The sequence below is a fragment of the Drosophila takahashii genome, chromosome 2R, assembly GCF_030179915.1.
Source record: "Drosophila takahashii strain IR98-3 E-12201 chromosome 2R, DtakHiC1v2, whole genome shotgun sequence".
Taxonomy (NCBI): domain Eukaryota; kingdom Metazoa; phylum Arthropoda; class Insecta; order Diptera; family Drosophilidae; genus Drosophila; species Drosophila takahashii.
Window position 1 is genome coordinate 22,245,849 of NC_091679.1, and position 21,494 is coordinate 22,267,342.

General features: G+C 39.9%; 3 protein-coding genes across 7 annotated transcripts; 1 reads left to right on the forward strand and 2 right to left on the reverse strand.

Annotated features, from left to right (window-relative positions):
* The first annotated feature begins 1,251 nt into the window (after window positions 1-1,251).
* LOC108059440 (uncharacterized) lies at window positions 1,252-21,491 on the forward strand. Of its 5 annotated transcripts, none has more exons than XM_070212350.1 (7): window positions 1,252-1,383; window positions 9,592-9,843; window positions 10,740-10,979; window positions 14,644-15,661; window positions 15,725-16,153; window positions 16,209-16,491; window positions 20,140-21,491. In XM_070212350.1, exons 2-7 carry the CDS (start codon window positions 9,648-9,650, stop codon window positions 20,332-20,334), a joined length of 2,361 nt encoding a protein of 786 aa, XP_070068451.1. In that variant the 5' UTR covers window positions 1,252-1,383; window positions 9,592-9,647; the 3' UTR covers window positions 20,335-21,491. The 5 variants fall into 5 exon arrangements, with proteins under 5 accessions (XP_070068451.1, XP_070068452.1, XP_017000226.2 ...); XM_070212351.1 differs by lacking the exon at window positions 1,252-1,383 and adding an exon at window positions 5,477-5,497; XM_017144737.3 differs by lacking the exon at window positions 1,252-1,383 and adding an exon at window positions 5,547-5,661.
* On the reverse strand, window positions 2,070-3,646 carry sut4 (sugar transporter 4). The gene has a single exon (XM_017142578.3). The coding sequence runs from the start codon at window positions 3,542-3,544 to the stop codon at window positions 2,210-2,212; it is 1,335 nt and encodes a 444-aa protein (XP_016998067.2). The 5' UTR covers window positions 3,545-3,646; the 3' UTR covers window positions 2,070-2,209.
* LOC108059420 (uncharacterized) lies at window positions 17,948-18,842 on the reverse strand (the record flags this gene model as incomplete). The annotated part of the gene is made up of 3 exons (XM_044392802.2): window positions 17,948-18,396; window positions 18,448-18,615; window positions 18,681-18,842. Coding segments are annotated over 3 exons (486 nt in total), but the record flags the coding sequence as incomplete, so codon positions are not given.
* Window positions 21,492-21,494: the final 3 nt, after the last annotated feature.

Consider the following 21,494-nt stretch of genomic DNA (forward strand, 5'->3'; position numbering starts at 1 on the left):
AATGACTTGTGTGGGTAATTAAAATTATTATTACTAATCTTCGCGATTACAGCTTGACACTCTTTATTATTCAAGGGAATTTGGATTAATATACTGCAATCATGCGCGTTGTTTTGATTGTACGCAGGGTCCTAATTGAAATTCCAGCTCACGATGTGCTTTATTAAAAATTGTAAAAAGAATTTCGTCAAAGGGAAGGAGAATCGCATTGCAGCTAGATAATATCCGGACCGGGAGTGGTGCCGCAGCTTTAGCTCCTGTCCCGGGCAGCATCTGCATCATCGTCATGGAAACCGCAGGAAAGCATCGCCCACTCCCTTTTCACCAGGCACCTGGACACCAGCACCAACAACAGCCCACCTGTTCCCGGAAATCGGAACTCGGACAATTGGACCTTCGAGGAGGGGAAAGAATGACGGAGATTGACAGGTTCCAAAAGTACAGTCATCAGTACATGCATAAATCACGCATGCACGTTACAAGTACATGAAAACATTAAGGTGGTATTGTTGTGATAAGCTTGATTGCTCAAATAATCAATTACTCAAACGTAAAGCTGTCCTTCTATTTTAGTTGACAATTAAACAGAACTGAATTGATAACACATTAATTAAGATGTTTTTTTTTTAGATTTCACTTATGAAATATTTAAAAACATGTTTTTGACCTAAATATATTTAAAACACAAAAAAAGAAACTGACCTGTTGCTCACATTTTGAGCATTTCAAGTGAATATTGATACCACATAACGTAAAATCGATCATCGCTTTATATCAAGTTTTTTTTGAGTGTAGACATATTGAACTTGGTCTCTCTTGTTTAGCCGATACAAAAATATTTTTGGCGTCCTCAAGGCGTCATTATTTTGTTAACAATTGCAATTTAAGTGGGATTATGGTCCAGTTACGTCCGCCCCAAAGTCAAAAGTCGAGTTCCCGTCTAAGAGGACATCGCCGGAAATAATTGTATGGCGAATGCAGCCCGATTGACGGGCGGGTGGAGTAACAGGTGGCTGGAAAAGGCTCCTGCTGATGGGGAGCAACAGTTCGTTCCCGGAATAAGTATGTGCTTTCGGCCTGGCCAGAACAGAACGTGTGTACATAATCCCCAGCTGCAGCTCCGTCACATGTTCCTGGCCATGCGCACTCAGACCCAAAATCGCTGGGGAAATGGCAGACAGTCGGCCGGGGAGCTTTCGTTTATTTACCTGACTATTCCCTTATTGCCCCTTGATAATATCCGTATCGAAGTGCATTTATTTCGGATGCAGAGCCAGATAATTTGCAGTTCGATTCTGGTTTCGGTGCAGTGCGGTTGAGATTTTATTCCGTGTTGCAAGGGCTTTGACTGGCCGATCTGCAAGGATTGAGTGGGCCGGAATGGTAAGTCAACAGTTGTATGTGGGTGGCGTCCGTAAAAAGTACAGTCATTCAGGCAGTCAACAAGTGGCAATAAAATAGAGTTTTGGGAATTGGAAAAGTACATTTTTGAAAGATTTATTGTAAAATTGAATTACCAAGACATATTTATACCCGTTACTCGTAGAAAAATGGGGTATATTGTATTCGTGTAAAAGTATGTAACAGGGAGAAAGAAGCGTTTTTACCCTCATTAAGTATCTATATTCTTGATCAGGATTACTAGCCGAGTCGATCTAGCCATGTCCGTTACAGTCAGACGGAAACTACAAAAGCTAGAAAGTTGGGATTACCCACACATATTCTTGGGCTTCCTACGCAGCGCAAGTTTATTTCAGCCGAGCGCCACGCCCTATCTAACACCCACAAACGCCCACAAACTATTTTAAAAAGTGTCTGGCGCCCACATTTTTAAAGATTTTGGAGAAGTATAAATTCAATTTTGTTGTGTTTATTTATACATATCGAAATGTAGAATAAATTTTTCAAATCGGACCATTCGTTAAAAAGTTATGCTCGTTCAAAGTTTTATATCTCCATCTCCCTCGCAATCCCTTTAGCAGAGTAATGGGTATCTGATAGTCGCGTACCCCGACTGTTTTAGTTGATTATGAGTTGAATAACTTAAGGGGGAAACTCATATGGACACATATTCTTGTGTATCTCCATCCAGATTATATTACTCAAGATTTCCCAAAGATTACAGTGAAATTTTAAAAGAGTCATGCTCACAGATATACATCTAGAGATCGTTTAAGTTAAAAGTGACTTATTTCGGGCTTTCAAGAGGTTACTCCTTCTTCTCGCCCAACTTGGCTTGAATCTCGTTGAGGGTCTTGCCCTTCGTCTCGGGGATCAGAAAGAGTACAAAGAAAAAGGCGCATACTGCGAAAGCTAAGAAAATTCCAAAGCAGCCTGTGGCTCCGATATGCACATTTAAAACGGGAAATAGCAAAGTGACGAGGAAGGCACACATCCAATTCATAGTTCCGGCTATCGAACCAGCCAGCGGCTTAACGTCCTCCGCGAACAGCTCGGCCATCATGACCCAGGGAATGGGTCCGAATCCCACCGAGAAGCCGATGATGAAAATGCAGACGGCCATCAGGGCCAGCCAGCCGACTCCAGACATCATCAGCAGGGCGAAGTAAAGGGTCATGATCAGGGTGCTTATGGCCATCATGGCAGAGGAGATCAGGAGCAGTATCTTGCGTCCCAGCTTCTCGATCAATAAGATTGAGATCATCGTGGCCACCACCTGCACAATGCCAACTATAATCGTCGAGTATCGGGGTTCCAGAGTAGATCCCGCCGACTGAAAGATGAATGTGGTGTAGAACAGGATCGCATTGATGCCGGTCATCTGCTGGAAAACCATGAGCATGATGGACAGGAAGAGGCCCTTGATTGTAACCTTCCGGCAGAGCAATTTCCTAGCGCTGGTCTTCTCCTTTTGGGCCTCCGCGGTTATGTCCCTCAGCTCACCGCTCACATCGGCATCCTTGCCGCGCAGGAACTTCAGTGACTTCTCCGCCTTCTCGGTCTTGCCCTTTTGGGCCAGATAGACCGGCGATTCCGGCATAAACATCATTATCAGAAAGTAGATTATCGGCAAAATGGAGCAGGCGATGCTGAAGTAAAGGTTGTTCGCGAAGGCCCCGACGATAAAGGCGTACAGAATCCCATTGACGATGAGCAGCTGGAAGAAGCAGCCCAAGATGCCGCGGTACTGGAGCTCTGCGATTTCGGTGGAGTACATGGGTCCTGCCACGCAGAACGCTCCTCCGCAGAATCCGGCTATGAAGCGTCCGATCAGCAGCATTGATATGTGCACCGCCAGGATGATCAGCAGCCAACCGATGAAGAACGGTGGCAACAGACTCAGCATCGTCGTCTTCCTCCCGATCTTCCCAATGAGCATGCCCACCGGAATGCAGGAGAAGGCTGCTCCCAGCGTCATCAGGGATCCCACGAGGCCCCATTCAGTTGTGTTCGGCTCAAAGCTGTAGGCCCCGAAGTACTTGATTTCCATCTCCACAGGTCCCGACCATCCGATCACTGCCCCCAGGCAAAAGGCGCCCATAGCGCCAATAAAGCCCACTACAAACTGCGTTGCCTTGCCCATTTTTAAAAGATTGTATAAATTGTATCAACTTACAAATTTGTATTGAATTGTACGAATTGTATCTACTTTAATTTTAATTTTAGAAAGTAAATAAAAGGAACAATCTATATAGAATAAGTTGAATTAGCATGTCAAAGCCAACTTATCAGGGGTGTCACAGAAATCTCTTCCAAGCAAACCGCCGTCAAAACCGTCGACGCTGAAATATCTTAGGTATTTACAATTATTCTGTAACACTTCATTAATATAAAAAAAACAAGAGAGAACGCTATGGTCGTGTTTGGTGTCCCGCTATAAAACTAATTTTGGTTTTTAGGCGTGAATTTTAACGAAGCCATTTATGACAGCATTTTTTGGTTTTTCCGACTTTTTCAACTTTAACAAATTGTAGCTTCTAAACTAATGAATGAATCTCAATGCTGTGTATAAGAAAGTTAGAGGGCATTCCTGTAAAATTACCTGTAAAATGAGTCTTCGATGGCCAAAATAGGTTAATCCCAGCTCGAGTTAGAAATTAAAATAACGTCAAAAACGTTTTTTACACTTTAAAAAAATTGGTACCATATAAAAAATTGTAAGTGCCCATTTCTTAGTCAGAAAAACAGAAAATAAAGGTTTCATCAAGTGCGTATTTAATCAATTTTTTTGTAAACTGGTGTAATTAATATTTTTATTTTTATACCCTTGTAGAGGGTATTATAATTTCAGTCAGATGTTTGCAACGCAGTGAAGGAGACGTTTCCGACCACATAAAGTATATATATTCTTGATCAGCACCAATAGCCGAGTCTATCCAGCCATGTCCGTCTGTCCGTCTGTCCGTCTGTCCGTCTGTCCGTCTGTCCGTTTCTATGCGAACTAGTCTCTCAGTTTTAAAGCTATCGCGATGAAACTTTCCCGAAGGTCTTCTTTCTATTGCAGGTAGTACATATGTCGGAGCCAGCCGGATCGGACCACTATATCTTAAGGCTCCCAAACAAATATAAGAAAATTCATTGTAACTTTGTAGGAAGTAGACGTTTTGATTCTTGACTACTTAAAAACAAAATTGAAATAAATCGAAACGCTGAATCTGGAATCCCTGGAACTGCACCGAGTGAGTATTCTTTTATCTACAAGGGTATATAAGCTTCGGCTGGCCGAAGGTAGCTTCCTTTCTTGTTTAATGTCAAAAATATCCCTCTTTTTTCTTAGATAAAACCCAATTGGTAAAAAAATACACGTTTTTTCACTCTGGACCACAAATTAATTTCTCTTGTTTTTTATACCCGTTACTCGTAGAGTAAAAGGGTATATTGTATTCGTGCAAAAGTATGTAACAGGTAGGAGGAAGCGTTTCCGACCTAAAAAAGTATATATATTCTTGATCAGGGTAACAAGCCGAGTCGATCTAACCATGTCTGTCTGTTCGTCTGTCTGTCTGTCTGTCCGTATGAACGCCGAGATCTCGGAAACTACAAAAGCTTCCTACGCAGTTCAAGTTTGTTTCAGCCGAGGGCCACGCCCCCTCTAACGCCCACAATCGCATTAAACTATTTTAAAAGGTGTCTGGCGCCCACACCTTTAAAGATTTCGGAAAAGTAAAAGTGCAGTTTTATAGTCGGAGCACACGACTATAGCGTTCTCTCTTGTTATCTTCAAAATATTTTAGTACTTATAAAGTATCTTTTAGAGTTTGTTAAAATGTTGATTGTAATCGTTTGATAAACTAAAATTCAAAATCAAAATGGTATTGCAAAATGGTTTTTCAGTGTCTTTCAACAAAGCTTGGCTGCAGCTGAAAGCTTTCTCTCTGTTCTCCCTCCTTTCTTCTTCCCCTTTTCCACCACCCACACACGAGGACGGAGCTCTCGCCGAGCTTCGGGTCCCGTCGGTCCTCGCGGGTCCTGTATAAAACATGGAAGCTCCAGAGACTGGCCGACACTCTTGGTTCCGCCTTGGCTGAGCACAGAGGTGGGTACAGTGGCTACTGGCTGGCAGCGACGAGCGTTTCATTTGTGGTGCTGGCGTAGGCGTGACGCCATGTTGTGAAAAGTGTCTGGCAAAAAGTGAAAAATTCGCACGGAAAACTGCACTCGAGCGTCGCGAAAACAAAAAGAATATCCAAAGCGATCCAAGTGAGTTAAGAGTTGAGTGCAACATTTTCGGGCAGTGTTTGTGCGCCGTCGGAGGGGTGAAAATTACGCAAATGTTGCAAAGGATTTTCCGTTTCCATTGATTTCGCTGGTGGGCGTGAGCATACATATAGATATATTTTTATGCGTGGGAGAAACAAGCAGAGGCTAAATAATTGCGTATATTTCATTTGCAACTCTCTGTTTTCACTAATTGGACAATGGAACTGATGAATTGTTTGTTGGCCTGTTGACAAAATACCTCGGGCAGTTCCCTGAATAAATGATACATACACACGCTCGCAGAAACTTGGCTAACAAGTTGGTAACTGGCCCGAGGACAGGACATCTCCTTCGTTGGCTTTAAATATTTAAAGGCAGAAAGCTTTTCCTGGCCCCTAATTAGCCTCTTCCTCTGCCGACAGAATGCATTTACTTAGTCGCCGGACAACAGCCCGATTCAATTTGTCCCAATTTTCACAAAAAGAGGATCTGGTTTATATGTACGTTTTATGTGTGTATGTATAGAATAGTAGTATCCATGGTTGCTGCGACAAATTCAATTAGGGCGCTAATTTAAATGCCCTGCTGGGTCGCATTTGTTCGGTCTGGAAATCTGATTGCCGGGGAAGAAGAGCCTGTTCAGCTGAAACTCAATACATTATTAGCACTGACTCCGTTTGATGTAGGAAACGCAAGACGACAAGGGCATCAATCAATATTAATCATACGCCCCGTGCCACTCTAGATGTGGCGGTCCCCTAACCCGTACTTCTTAGTGTCTTTATTTCTTTGAATCAAGCAACATGGGTATGTTGTGGAGTAAGAATATACTGTTATATGAATTTATGGGCTTAAAAACAATAAGTTTATATTAATCATACGCCCTGCTCGCCACTCAAACTTGTTTTAGTTGAAATAAAAAATGATTTTTCTTACTAATTAATTTTACCGCAAAACTTATTTGTTATTAAATTAATAGTTATTCTTGACAGCATAACTAACTTTGTTATTAAAATTGGATTACTACGTACAGTTTTTATATAGCTTTAAACACTGTTTTTAATGCTATAGTTTCAATAAAAAACTCAACCCATTTAGAAACAAATTAGGAATTCACAATTTGTATTAAAAGATAAATGTTTCAGTAAGGCAATAGTAATACAATTTGGGGAAGTTAGAGTTTCTAAATAAAATAAAAACCAATAGAGCAGCAACAGATTGAGCGATAATGATACAGAGTTGCTACTACTAATTTCTCTGTACAATTTAAATGCTGTATACGTTTATGGGGACCGCATCACCCCGAGCAACAGGCAAGTGTCCTGCCAGCACCATTGCGATTGGAGGGAAATGAAATCTGCTTTATGCAGCTGCGTTTAATCTGGATTAAAGCGAAGGCACAGACACAAAAACATCAACAACTAGGGGACTCGTTTCCTTAGACAAAAGCCAGCCAAGCAGCAATAATACAATGAAAGGGGCAGCAACGAGCCAAACAGCTGCAGGCGAGACGCAAATAGGGTTCTTCACCAGAGCGGGAGTGGCCATAGAAAAGCGCAGGAAAAACCGAAAGAAAAGCGAATGAAAAGCGACGGCTGCGTCTGCGGCTGCCTTGACATTTAATGGGGGGTGTGGAAATGAAAAGCAAGCGTGGCCACAGGTACGAGATAAGTGGGAAGAACTATGGAGCCAAGTGGTGGTGGGAGGCACGATGTGATTACCATATATTTTCCTTTTCCTTCCACGCCAGGCCATACATATATTCTCTTCTTAGAAATGCGTAGCATACTTATGTGCGCCGCCATTAAACCGAGAAAAACTGAAGAAACGGAGAAGCAAAGACGGGATGAGCATTTCAATGGCAGTTGGCATCCGAGCAGCAATTCAACTTTCCCATAATTGTCAGCCCGGCTTTGTCAGCGGCCAAGAATGCTAAAAGTCAGTGGGGCAAATTCAAGTCGTCCGATGAAGTTTTCCCCCTGTAATTTGCCAAGCATGCGGGATATTTGCAGGCACATTGGAATTTTATTGATTTACATGCCCCTTCCTTTGTGCTCTGTGTATGCATGAGGCTGAGGGATTCGCTTCATTAGTTAGTCGACTGAGATGGGCAGATTATTCAAATACCTTCAGCAGGATATAGTCCGGCACTTCGGGTACCTGCTGCTCGTTTGCATAATTAAGCGGGGAAATATGGAATTTCACACGCCATCAAGTGGCCGCGAAAAGATGACACCTGATACACACCCACAAATACCAACGCAAACCCCACCCACACACACATACATTCATGCACAAAAAGGACCTTTCTTTAAAGTGCAAATGTAATTAAAAGTTTTTTACGCACCTGGCGGAAACGTGTCGGGCATTAAAATCCATTTTAATGCCTTTTTTCAACCGTTTAACTGGCTTTCCTCTAACCAGTCTTTCATCTCTTTTACTCGATGAAAAACGCTTTTCAATTCAATGGAGTTTAACAAAAGCAACAATACTTATTGCATAAAGCAAAAAGTAGAAAATGTTGCAAAAGCCTGCAGGCTTTTACCATGGTAATATTTCTTTTAGAGGAAATGTCAATAATTTATGCATTAGCACTTTGATATCCAAATGATTAAAGAAAAGGCTACTAGATTTGGATTATTATAACAATAAAATGTTTTAAAAAGAAGCGACAAAAAGTATTCACATTCGAGATCAGGATGAGTGGGGGTACGATATTGCCATGTCTGTCCGTGTGAACGTTGGGATCACAGTTACTATAAGAGCTAAAGAGTTGGTATTTTAGATTCAGATTCCTTACCTTCTGATTCAGTTTCTTTTGGCATTGTGCATTGCAATTTTAACTGAAATAGATTTGTTTTATCAATACCCTCACAAAATCTGTTCAGCGCACACATTTTTAAAGGTTTTGTTAAAGTGTAATGATATTTTGTTTTTATTATAATCAAACAATTTATAAATTTCAATTGCCGTACAGACATCTAAAAATTGAAACCATTCATTAACAAGAAAGGAAGCTAGCTTCGGCAAGCCGAAGCTTATATACCCTTCCAGATAATTCCTATTAATTAACAAATCGCAAAAATGTTCAATTTTCTAATATTTCTCATTAATTTTCCGATCGTTCTTATGGCAGCTATATGATATAGTCGTCCGATTTTGATCAAATTAAAATTGAAATTCGGAAATATTTAAAAAGAGTCATATCCTAGAGTAGAAGATAATACAATAAAAACCAAAGAAGCTAGAATTTATTTCCTATTACTTTTCCATTAATTTTCCGATCGTTCCTATGGCAGCTATATGATATAGTAGTCCGATTTTTTAAATAATTAATTCGAAATTCAGAAATATTTAAAATAATAACATCCCCAAAAGTAGAAGGTAATATTTAAAAAAAAAACCGAAGCTAGAATTTTTTAAAGTTTTTTTTTCCGATCCTTCCTATGGGAGCTATAAGATATAGTTGTCCGATCCGGTCGATTCCGACATATATACTACAATAGAAAGAAGACTTTTGCGAAAGTTTCGTCCCGATAGCTCAAAAACTGAGAGACTAGTTTGCGTAGAAACAGACAGACGGACGGACTGACGGACATACGGACAGACGGACATGGCTAGATCGACTCGTCTTGTGATGCTGATCAAGAATATATACTTTATGGGGTCGGAAACGTCTCCTTCACTGCGTTGCAAACTTCTGACTGAAATCATAATACCCTCTGCAAGGGTATAATAATAAGACATATACAGGGGTGTTACAGAAATATTTTCCATCCAAAATAAGTTGTTTCTTTTGAATTTACATTAATAAATTAAACCAACCGACTTGGGTTGCAAGCGATTTCTGTGACACCCCCGATAAAATGGTTCTGTATAAATCATATAATTGCCTGATAATTTCAATATATTTTTCGTCCAATCTTTCAGATTTAGGACTAGAATTCTAGTGACAGAGTGAGAGGGAGGCAGCAGCCAGCGAGTCAATGGCCAACCGATTTGTAGGCCCCAGTGGTGCCATAGTGGTGCTGCTGCTGGCGGTGGTGCAGTGCATCCAAGCCATACCACAGCGCACCGCCGCATTTTCGCTGCAGGCTGCCGTGGATGAACTGCATCGACGGGAGGCGGCGAAATATCCTCTGAATGCCCCGCCGCCACCCACTTTGGATGACTGGGACGAAGGTGAGTGAGGGGGCGTGGGAAAATCTTGCCGGGAAATTGGTTTCCCTTGGGGAAAAGCTGAGACCTTCACCTTTGCGCGCACGTTAGCTGGCGTAAGTTAATCAAGCAATTCCCCCAAGAAATTTGAACTTTGATTAACCTTCAAGTGAGCGCGGAGCAACACGTTTTAGTCGCCCTTATTTACTTGGTAGTTTATCAATATTTAAAGCATTCCCTGTGTTTGCTGATTAATTATCCTGTTTTTGTTAAAAGAATTACTTTGTAGTTGGAAATTGATTGCTCAAAGCTTTTTATCCATAGAAAGGTTTTAGTTGCTGATACTAATTAGCGGTAATATACATATTTAATTTAAGCTAGATAATAGAAATAATATATTATCTTTTGTTTTTCCAAAATTAAAAACTCTTTAAAAATAAACATAAAGTAAATAATACGTAAATAAAATTTCATGATATTAAAATCAATATGACTAGAAAATCTCCCACTTGGAATATGCAGAAGACAAATAAATATTTGACGCAACATAAGCCTGTTATGCGTAATCTACTGACGAATTCGTGTTCAGTGATGCAGTCTCTATCCATATGCCAATTTATAGATATGGTGATATATGATTATTATTAGATTTATGTGGATGGATTTTAGGATGGACTGTCAACTGCATGTATAGATTGTATAAGCGCAAGTCGTGGCCGAAATCGGAAAATGATATCCATCAAGGCGAAGAAAAAAGTAGGAAAGCCGCATGAGGAGTGCACGTGCCTTGGATAGCCGAAACCCTAAGCACAGATTTTCCGCATTTCCCCTCACAGTCACATGTACAATTGTTACTTTTCCTCGTTTCCGTTCCCTTTCTCTTTTGGCCACACCACCACCTCTTCCCCCATCCCGCACAGAAGGCGATTTATTTGGCAAGAATAGGAATCGGAATCGCCATCGAGTAAATAAGGCACTCGGCAAGTACTTAGAACGCGACGAGGACATCTACGGTCCGGATCACAACCTGGGATTGGGCCTGGGTCTGGGATTGGGACTAGGATTCGAGGACGGAGGAGATTTGGGGCCGAATAATCTCCAGCTGGCCGATGAGAAGAGAAAGCGCTTCTCCTCTTTTCGGGAACGTGACGAGCAGTTCGGTAAGTAAGAGCCACGGCACAAAAAAGCACGCACCCAGAAATGGATACCCACTATGAAGGTCCTTTAAATAGCATTGCACCATATTGGGGTTTTTAAGGTTTACAATTAAAATAATTTATTTTAGTATTTAGGATTCAATCGGTTCAATTGCACTAAGACAGTTATTTTCGATTGGTCAAAGTAATAATCACATTTAAATTTAGCTTTTATGAAAAACAACTTTGTTGTTTAGATTTTAATAAAAGTTTTTTTCAATTATAGTTATTAACTTTAGTACAAAACGAATAATCTTTTGGTGTTTTAGATAATAAGATTTTAAGGGTTTTTCCTGCTTTTTAACTTGGAAAATAAAATTTTTATAAGAAAAATAATAACAAAGTATCTAAATAATTTAGAATTTAAAATCGAATAGAAAATTTAATTTGGCATTCATTTTATTTCATTATGCTTTGAAATGTTTTAAATTTTATTTTTGGGTTAATGATTTATTCCAAAGACGATAACCTAGAATCTTAAGAACACCCTCTCACCATAAGCTTGATTGAGAACCGCACTAATAGAAAAGTTTTAGCACCTTCATAAAGTGGCTACTTTTGAATGCGAATCACCGAAAATAATTTATGGCGCCTATTCCCTAAGTGCTATTATCCTGACCCAAACTGTGGAGAGCAATGTGTGCTCAGGAGCATGTGTCCACTTGAAATGCCAATGGTAATGGGGAGAGCATGGAGTGGATAAGGCCAACAATGGGCTGGCTAAAACCACTTAGCTCCGATTAACTTGTGAGTGGTGAGTGGGATGAAGGCTGTGGGTTCACTGTTCGCTTTAGAGTCCCGATGATGAATGCAATCAGCTGGAAGCCGCTCAGAACCGACAGATCCTGCCTGTCTCCCTGTCATTTGATTTAATGGCCGGCCCAACAACTTGATGCATGTCCTCCACACACACACGGCCAAGATTTATCGACAGTCCTTATCCTATGTTCTGGTTTTGCCAAGGTCAAAGTTAAGTCATTGCTCATTGATTGGGGAAACAAATGGTTTTAAATCGAGATATTTGTCAATTTTAAATGCATTTAATTAATTTTCGTTGCGATATTTTTCCATGTCAAAATTAAACTGAATAATCAAATTATTGGCAAACTTTATTGTTATGTATTTATTGCACTTTGACTTCTAAATATATACATTCTTTACCTACCTATAATGTAATATAAATTTGTTAATAAATCAATATTTCTTCTTGACCTTAACACTTTTAACCTAATAGCTAAAATATTACAAAATCAAGGAAGGAAGTTAAATTCGGCAAGCCAAAGCTTTAAACCCTTGCAGTTAAAATCTTTCAGTTGCAGGAATTCCAGATATATTATTGCCTTTTTGAAGGTTAATGTTTTTTCTATTATTTTTTCGATTATTCCTTTGGGAGCCATAAGATATTGTGGTCCGATCCGGCTCGTACCGACAAATGTACTACTACCTGCAATAGAAAAACGACTTTTGGGAAAGTTCTATCGCATTAGCTTTAAAACTGAGAGACTAGTTCGCATAGAAACCCTGCAGGAAACGGAATCAGTTTTGGACTATTAAAATACTAGTTTGGTCAAGAAGGTTAACTAGTTCAAGTTATGTCCATTTCCTTGTAACGAAGTGGTCCATTTTTCATATGCTTGTCGTCGGAAACAACTAGTCCATTTGCTACTAGTTTTGCACTAGTGACTGTTAACCAATTTATAGTTACAGCTGTTCAACTACGCTCAAAAAAATATTTTCACGAAAAAATTAAAAATAATCTCTAAACCATCAAGTGATTGAATTTCACTAGTATTTGACGATGCCTAACTTGACGCTCTCCTAATTTAGTATCCAATCAATAGGCACGGTCCTTAGAGAATTTCTGATAATTATTATGTAATCAAATACAGTAAATGATAACACTGTGCAGCATTTTTAGTGCTTTTTAAATTTACCTCGATGGATGCTATATTTTTTTATTCGTTACGAATTCCCAAGTTAAACTGCGTTTTCCAAAAAGTTCCCCGACGCAAGGATTCTTAGCAAAAGGACCTCATAGTTCGAAAAATGCAGAAATTGTCCAACTTTCCGGAGCTCTCAGAGGCAAACGGATTCATGGATTGATTCGATGTTAACGTTTTTTAAAAGATACACTCTTTATCTTTCAAGCCCCATACTTAGAATAATTTTAGGATTTTTTTTAAGACTGAAATAAATTCCAGAAAACATAGTCAAAAAACTTAAAAACATACAGCTGCGGTCAAAATAGAAGTAGTGTTGCCGCCCTGTGTTTTTAAAAGTTTGTTGTTGTAATTCATCTTCTTCTGGTAATATTGTATTGATTATAATTGTACTATTAGACTCATTGGATAAAAAAAAGTCACAACAACAAACTTTTAAAAACACAGGACGGCCACACTACTACTATTTTGACCGAAGCTGTATGCTTTTATGTTTTTTGACTATGTTTTCTAAAACTTGTTTCTCCCTTAATAAAAATCCTATAATTATTCAAAGTATGGGTTTTGAAAGATAAAGAGTATATCTTTTAAAAAAACTTTAACATCAAATTAAACAATGTATCCGTTTGCCTCTGAGAGCTTTTAAGTGCATGTTTTATAAATTTGTTTATTAAAGCATTATCCAACTATTAAAATATTCGCTATTATTTTAAGCACGTGTTTTAGTTTAGTTTTGGCCCTGATAAGATTCTTTGTGCTTTGTGATATAACATTTTAGAAGGAAAAATGGGCCAGGACTCGCTTTTTCTGTGTTATCCTTTAAAAGTTTATGCCATTTTTAATAAAGATGATCCAAGACCTAACAAATTGAGCCGGTTTTCATGACCGTTTTCCATCCAATATGTTTTTTTTAATATTTTTCTTTTCCGACTTGAAAAATTTTTCCACATGTCCTTGTATTGCCAAATGGTAATCAATTTGATGTCTGGATATCAGGAAAAGTTAGTTTTAGTCAAATCTCATAGAATATATCCTTTATACACAAGAATATTAGCGCATCGTAACGTTTTATTTAAAGAAAACGGAAGTGGTGCTATTATTTTTTTCGGCCTTTTTTTGACTTTTTTTCTTAAAATCCGTATCAATTTTTTCAAATAAGTGGAATACTAATCAAGATAATAAAAAACACTTCTTGTATAAAAATCCCCGTTTTCCACATATTTCTTTAATATTAAGAACCTGTGACGAAGTGGTGCTATTATTTTTTTCGCAACTGTATGTGTTTCATTTGCAACTAGTTAAATTCCAGTTGCCTTTTAACTAGACCCTAACATGTATTTGCTCTACCAGTTAAATATTTTTAAGGTTTTTTTTGTCAGAAAGGTACCAGTCCGAGACAAGTTTATTTTTTACTAGTTTTGTATTAATCATTTTTTCGACTAGCACAAATTTTCTAGACCCTGTGTAGTCCAAATGCATTCAGACAAATTCCGGTTGCTTTATATTAGTTATTTAACTAGTTGTTTTTCAGACTAGTTCGCATTTTTCCTGCAGGGAAAGGATACGGCTATTAGTACTGATCAAGAATAGATATACTTTATGTGGTCGGAAACGTCACCTTTACTGCTGCAAGAGTATATTTAAATGGCCTCATCTGTGATACAAATTTCCCCACTAATCTCTTCCAGATTCCGTACCCTCGGCTTTCCGAGAGCGTGAGAACCAGCCATTGAACGCAGAGCCCGCGCACAATGAGCTGACGGATCAGTTCCTGCGCGAGATCGAGGAGGCCAGGGATCGGGATGCAGTGCGTCAGTGGTGGCACCACCTGGACCAGGCCAAGAGCCAGCAGCAACAGGAGCCGGAGCCCCAGGAGGGCGAACTGTTCGAGCAGAAGAAGCGGATGCGAGTGCCGCCCTATTACCTGCTGATGCAGAAGAAGCGCTCCTATCCGGTGCTCCCATGGCTGCCCTATAACGGCGACAAGAGGAAGCGCTTCCCGGTGGCCAAGCGGAGCACCAGCAACGCCGGCAACCCGGAAGCCCCGCTGGGCAGGACCGATGAGCGAGTGGCCCAAGAGTTGAGCGAGCTGTTCGGCCAGCCGGGGGAACCCCAATCGCATCCCGAGGAGAAGCGCAAGCGATCGGCGGATGAGCAGCCCAAGGTTACCACCAACCAGCCCGAATCCCCGCCAGCCACGGCCACCGCCACCGCCCTGGGAGACATGCGCCTGGAGATCAACTTCCAGCGGGTGAACGTGACGCCCAAGGAAACGTCCACGTCGGCTCCTCCGGGCGCCGGTGAAATGGTCCAGCACGGCGGTCATGCCGGACATCACGGTGGCCATGGTCTCCCCGGAATGTCACCCGATTACCGCCACCGGAAGCGCAGTGACCACGCGCACGGCGAGAACGTCGAGGACCCGGAGGCCGATGAGCACGATGAGGAGGGGGAGGAGAGCTCCGATGAGGACGACCACGACGAGTTCGACGAGGAGGATGGCGAGGGTGACCAGGAGGCGGAGGAAGCGGAGGAGCGGCGGCGCAAGAAGAAGCGGGCTGCGGCCACTTTATCCGGCGGCTCTGGTGGCTCCAAGCACCTGCATGCCCCCACAGTGGGTCACCTGATGCTCCGGGCCAAGAAGTCCATCGATTGGTCGCAGTACTTTGGACTGGATCGCAAGAAGAAGTCCGCACAGAAGAATGAGTGGGTTCCGCTTACACAGATTAGGGTTTTCTAAATCAATTTTAATTACGATTTTCTCAACAGGGAACTCAAGAAACGCAGCGAAGCGGACAGTAGCAGCAATAACGATGACGAGGACGACAATGAAAGCTCCGAGGCGGAGAAGAAGAAGCGGGACTTCGATTCCGAGAAACTGGATAGCATGGACAAGAAGCTGCAGTCCATCGAGGACTTCATCATCGACGAGACCATCAAGTACACGGGCGCCCATGAGGGTCTCAACAGCAAGGACGATATTCGCAGGATCAAGGACCATGTCCTCTCCCGCCTGGCAACTGCTTACAGCTTGGAGAAAATGCGCAGGGCCTTGGATAAGCTGAGGAGGTCGGTGGACAACGAGAATCACCTTATGCGCAATACCATCGAACCGGAATCGGAGGAGAACGCCTTGGATTCCAACTACTGGCTGGCCAAGAAGTCCGTGAAGAAGGAGCAGGCAGAGCAGCTGGCGGAGTAAGTACTGGAATATATTTCCAAAATACTCGAACAGCAATCACAAATCTTCCAGGGATTCGAAGCCCCCCAAGGACATGGAGAAGAAGAAGCGCAGTGGCTACCTGCGCTATCCGGAGCAGCCAAATGCCATGGACGAGGCCCTCAGCCTGGGCAGTGCTCCCTACGAGACCCTAAACGACGCCTATCTGGGCAACAAGAACTACATCGTGGGCTCCAACCAGTGCCCCATCATCGAGTCCATGGCGGAGCGCTGCCGGGGCGTTGATCTCATCTCCGGGGACATCAATCAGGAGCTCCTGCCCCTTTGCGGCGTTCACCAAATATGCTATCTATGTGTAAGTGATCTATACAATAAATCGTTCTTTTTGTTCTTACGTATTCGAAACTTACCAGAGATTATAGGTATGAATTAGGTACTACTATAGAGCTTATGTTGAACATTTGCTAGGAACCACAAAAAAACCTTCAATTTAACTCAAATGTTTACTTTTCAAAGCATTTCGATTTATTAACGACCCACCAAAACTGATCTTAAAATTGTAATAGGTTGAACTAGGTCCATTTTAAATTATCAAAAATGGTCTATGAAAATTTAAAATGTTGTTTTATTTTAGGCTTGATTGCACTTTTTTAAGTAATCTTCAAAAGTATTCTTTCATTCAAATTAATAAATTGTTCAACGTGGGAAATCAAATACTCATAGTCATCAATTCGCTACTCACCATCAACAAACAAGAGGGAACGTTATAGTCGGATGCCCCGACTATCAGATACCCGTTACTCAGGTAAAGGGAGTGCGAGGGAGATGGAGATAGAGATAGAAAACGTTGATCACGCATAACTTTTTAACGAATGGTCCGATTTGAAAAATTTCTTCTACATTTCGATAGGTATTGATAAACACAATAAAACTGCATTTTTACTTTTCCAAAATATTAAAATTTTTAAAATCGTATATAAGCGATGGTGGGCGTTAGAGGGGGCGTGGCACCATTTTGAAACAAACTTGCGCTGCGTAGGAATTCCTAGAATCTGCATGCAAAATGCCAATCTTCTAGCTTCTATAGTTTCCGAGATCTCAGCGTTCATACGGACAGACGGACAGACAGACAGACAGACAGACAGACGGACAGACGGACAGACGGACATGGCTAGATCGACTCGGCTAGTGATCCTGATCAAGAATATATATACTTTATGGGGTCGGAAACGCTTCCTTCTACCTGTTACATACTTTTGCACGAATACAATATACCCTTTTACTCTACGAGTAACGGGTATAAAAATGAAAGTATGTAACAGGTAGAAGGAGGCATATCCGACCCTGTACAGTACTTCTATTCTTGATCAGGATCACTAGCAGAGTCAATCTAGCCATGTCCGTCCGTATAAACGCTGAGATCTCGGAAACTATAAAAGCTAGAAGATTGGCATTAAGCATGCAAATTATTGGGGTTCCTGCCAGCGCATATTTGTTTCATCAAGGTGCCCGTCGCCCTCTAACGACCACAATCGCCTTAAACGACTACACATCTTTAATGATTTTGAGAAGGGATAAATGCAATTACGTTGTCCTTGTTAATATAGAAGAAATTCTTATAATCGGACCATTTATTAAAAAGAGCATTAAGCATTAACGGGTATCTGATAGTCGACTATAGCATTCTCTATCTGGTTAATTTAATTTTCATCAATTTTCTGTCTTGTCGGTCGTGCTTAGATTTGAATTTTACTTTAAACGACAAGAAAACCAGATTGCATAAGAATAATATTTAATAAAAAATATAATATAATAATAAAAATAGTATATTATAAAGTATTATCTTTGGTATACAATTACCGAAATCTATTATGTCATGGAAATTGGATTTAATCAGAAACGGAAAGCTTAGATCAGTTTTTGGACGTTTAATTACTCGTGACTTCTGAACATGTAAATATGCTCAGTCCAATTAAGTGTTTAAATACATTTACCTACATATATAAATATATATTATTTATTCATAATTACTCAATGTATTTTTGTTGGTTTAGGTTGTGTTCCGATTTCATTTTAAATCAATATTTATAAAATGCTTTTGCATTTAAGAAACTGTTCCATAAAAACCAATCTTTGCCCGAAGAATGTCGTAAGCATACCAGTGGGTTTGAAGAAAGTATCGACCTTCGGGAAAAGGTAAAACGTCCGTCACTTGGTTACTTATGAAGCCAGTGGATAACTTGTCGATAATGAGATCATGCTAAAAAGGAATGAACTATAAAATACATTGTTTTCTATTTAAGAAACTTACATCGTAGGGACATGTATGATTCATATTGGAGTTGGACATAATAAGTCCATAAAAGTACTTAGCAATCGGTTGAGATTTCGTATTGTTTAGGAAACGACATGAATCCACTGTCATGTTGTAAAGAAACGGCACGTATCCATTCAGCCGTTTATACAACGCAAAGTTTATCTATAAATGAAATAGTGTTTTTAGTTATTTTTCTAACCATTTATTTTTTATTAACCAACCTTTACTTTAGTCACTGGAGTTTTTAATAGTTTAGCTTTGAAAGACACATATTTGTATGTTCGATTTATCGGCTTTATGTAGCAATATTCAATTGTGCTAAAACTTGGATCCACGGAAGTGCATTTAAAGTTGGTCCACTCGAATTTGGATGCATTCTGTTTCAGAGTTTATATGATCATTACTTAATAATATGTTTTGTAGAGAGGTATACCTCTGAAACCAAACACAGAAAAACCACCAGCTTGAGTAAATTATTGAGCTTGCAAAACATCCTGAACTATGCGAAAACTAATCATCACTGATTTTTCATTTTTGGTTCAAGCACTTGACTCTGCTCTATTAAGTACAATCAAAAATTTAAGATCGAACTAATTTAAAATAACTACACCAATATATTTGTTGATGGTTAATTGTTCATGGGATTAAATAAAAAACAAGAGAGATCGCTATAGTCGGGTGCCCCGACTATCAGATACCCGTTACTCAGCTAAAGGGAGAGCGAAAGAGATGAAGATAAAAACTTTGATCCGCCGTAACTTTTCAACGAATGATCCGATTTAAAAAATTTCTTCTACATTTCGATTGGTATTCATAAACACAATAAAACTTCATTATTACTTTTCCGAAATATTGAAATTTTTAAAATCATATATAATCGATTGTGGGCGTTAGAGGGGGCGTGGCACCCTTTTGAAACAAACTTGCGCTGCGTAGGAACTCCTAGAATCTGCATGCAAAATGTCAATCTTCTAGCTTTTATAGATTCCGAGATCTCAGCGTTCATACAGACAGACAGACGGACAGACGGACATGGCTAGATCGACTCGGCTAGTGATCCTGATCAAGAATATATATAGTTTATAGGGTCGGAAACGCTTCCTTCTACCTGTTACATACTTTTGCACGTATCTAATATACCCTTTTACTCTACGAGTAACGGGTATAAAAAAAAGTGGTTAGTCTTATTTACTGGGAAATGTTTGTATGCATATGAATAATTTACATTACATTGTACATTAGGGCTCTCCCCCTTAAACGTGCTGCAATAATTAAATTTCAAATTTAGGCATTGCGAAAAGGGCCTAAAGTTTCCTTAAAAATTACTCATACGACATGTATAACAGTTCGAGTATGGTAAAAAATTTAATTTCTAGTCTGGTCAAATGTTGAATTTCGTTGGAATAATTGGTATAAACAAGAGATCGAATAGTAAACTAAAACAACTTTTTGAGCGAAGGCAACAGTGCGTATGCGTGATAAACTTTAAAGCTATTTCGCAGACCCTAAAACGCGTTTTTTTACAAAAATTCCTTAAGTATGACGCATCTTTTAGGAGGATGAGAGTAGTACCTAAAAAATGCTACATGTCCATATCTTTTTAATAAATACAAAATTTATTAATTTATAATCGCTGTAATTTATTATGTGAATTATACAAATCTAATACAAAAATTCCATTTGCAGGGTGCCTCGCAGGTGGCCTGCGACTATCAGTATTTGGCGGAGGCGGATGGCATTTGCGGCGACAGCAACGAGTGCCAGTCGGCGGCCCGCTCCATCCTGATGATTCTGCGGGGATCCCCCGGCCGGCAGCTGGGTCCTCGGGAGTGCTTGAAGAACCCCTGCTTGTACAGGGCCATGCGGGAGATCGGGCTCTAAGCGGACTGTTCCAGACTGCCGCCCAGCGTTTTCCTAACGTCCTTTGTGTGCGTTTAAAAAGAAAAACAAAAATCGAAAATGAAAAATAAAAAATGAAAAAGGAAAAAACCGTAATGCAACCCAGAGAGAGAAGATAAAAATATGAGCCCAAAAAAAACTATAAATACAAAATACAAACCATGCTGAACTAGCAAAAATCAAACAATTGATTCAAAACTAAATAGTCGTCGCATATAAAGACATAAATATTTTGATGGATTTTCCTGTCCGCCCTTCGAGGCGGCAGCAGCCAACTAGAGTTTACCAGATACCTAAAGAGATGCATATATATATATACAATTTTGATTCAGTTCATCGCAGTAGACGCCCGAAAGAGGCCCGATTTATTTCGTTTTAAGTGTTCGGTGTGAAATGGAATTTTTCGAAACATATTTGCACGTTTTATGGGTGTTTTAGTATACAAGCGTGATCATAACCGAAATAACATACATATGCGTAACGTAACCAGGATATACAAGTAATTAATCCACAACCAGCTTCTTAAGTAATTTAATTCGCTTGACATTCTAAGCAGAAAGAAAGCAGAGCTCACATTGGCAGCTAGTCCTCCAGAGTCACCGCTAGAATGCTTCAATTCGGTTCGACTTGGTGTGCGCACAGACCACACATCTGCAACACACAAAATATATATCGATTTTAGCCTACACCGAGGAATAAAACTTCTAGGCGGACATCACTCGCAGAGCGACGAGTAACTAACTATCCAGAGACTCTTCTCTCTCCCGCATTACTTGTCTACAGATGAACATATACATAAATGTGTTTCAACGTGCTTACAATAAACGGACATAACTAAGACAAATATTTAAAGCTCTAACAAATCTATAGATGTGATTACTAATATACAAGGAGTTTAATAAATGTGTAAATCTTTTAGGGCGAGCATATATACTATACCAATCTGAACAACAGCAAGACGTTTGGTTGCAAAATCAAAATATTATTAATGTATTTACATAAACGAATATATATATTTGAACTTGATGTATATGCTACAGTTTGAAAAACAAAACCCAAAAAAAAACCGTATTTGAAAATATTTATTGCTATACAGTTATCATAAATGTCGAATATAAATATATCGGGGATATCCCAAAGAT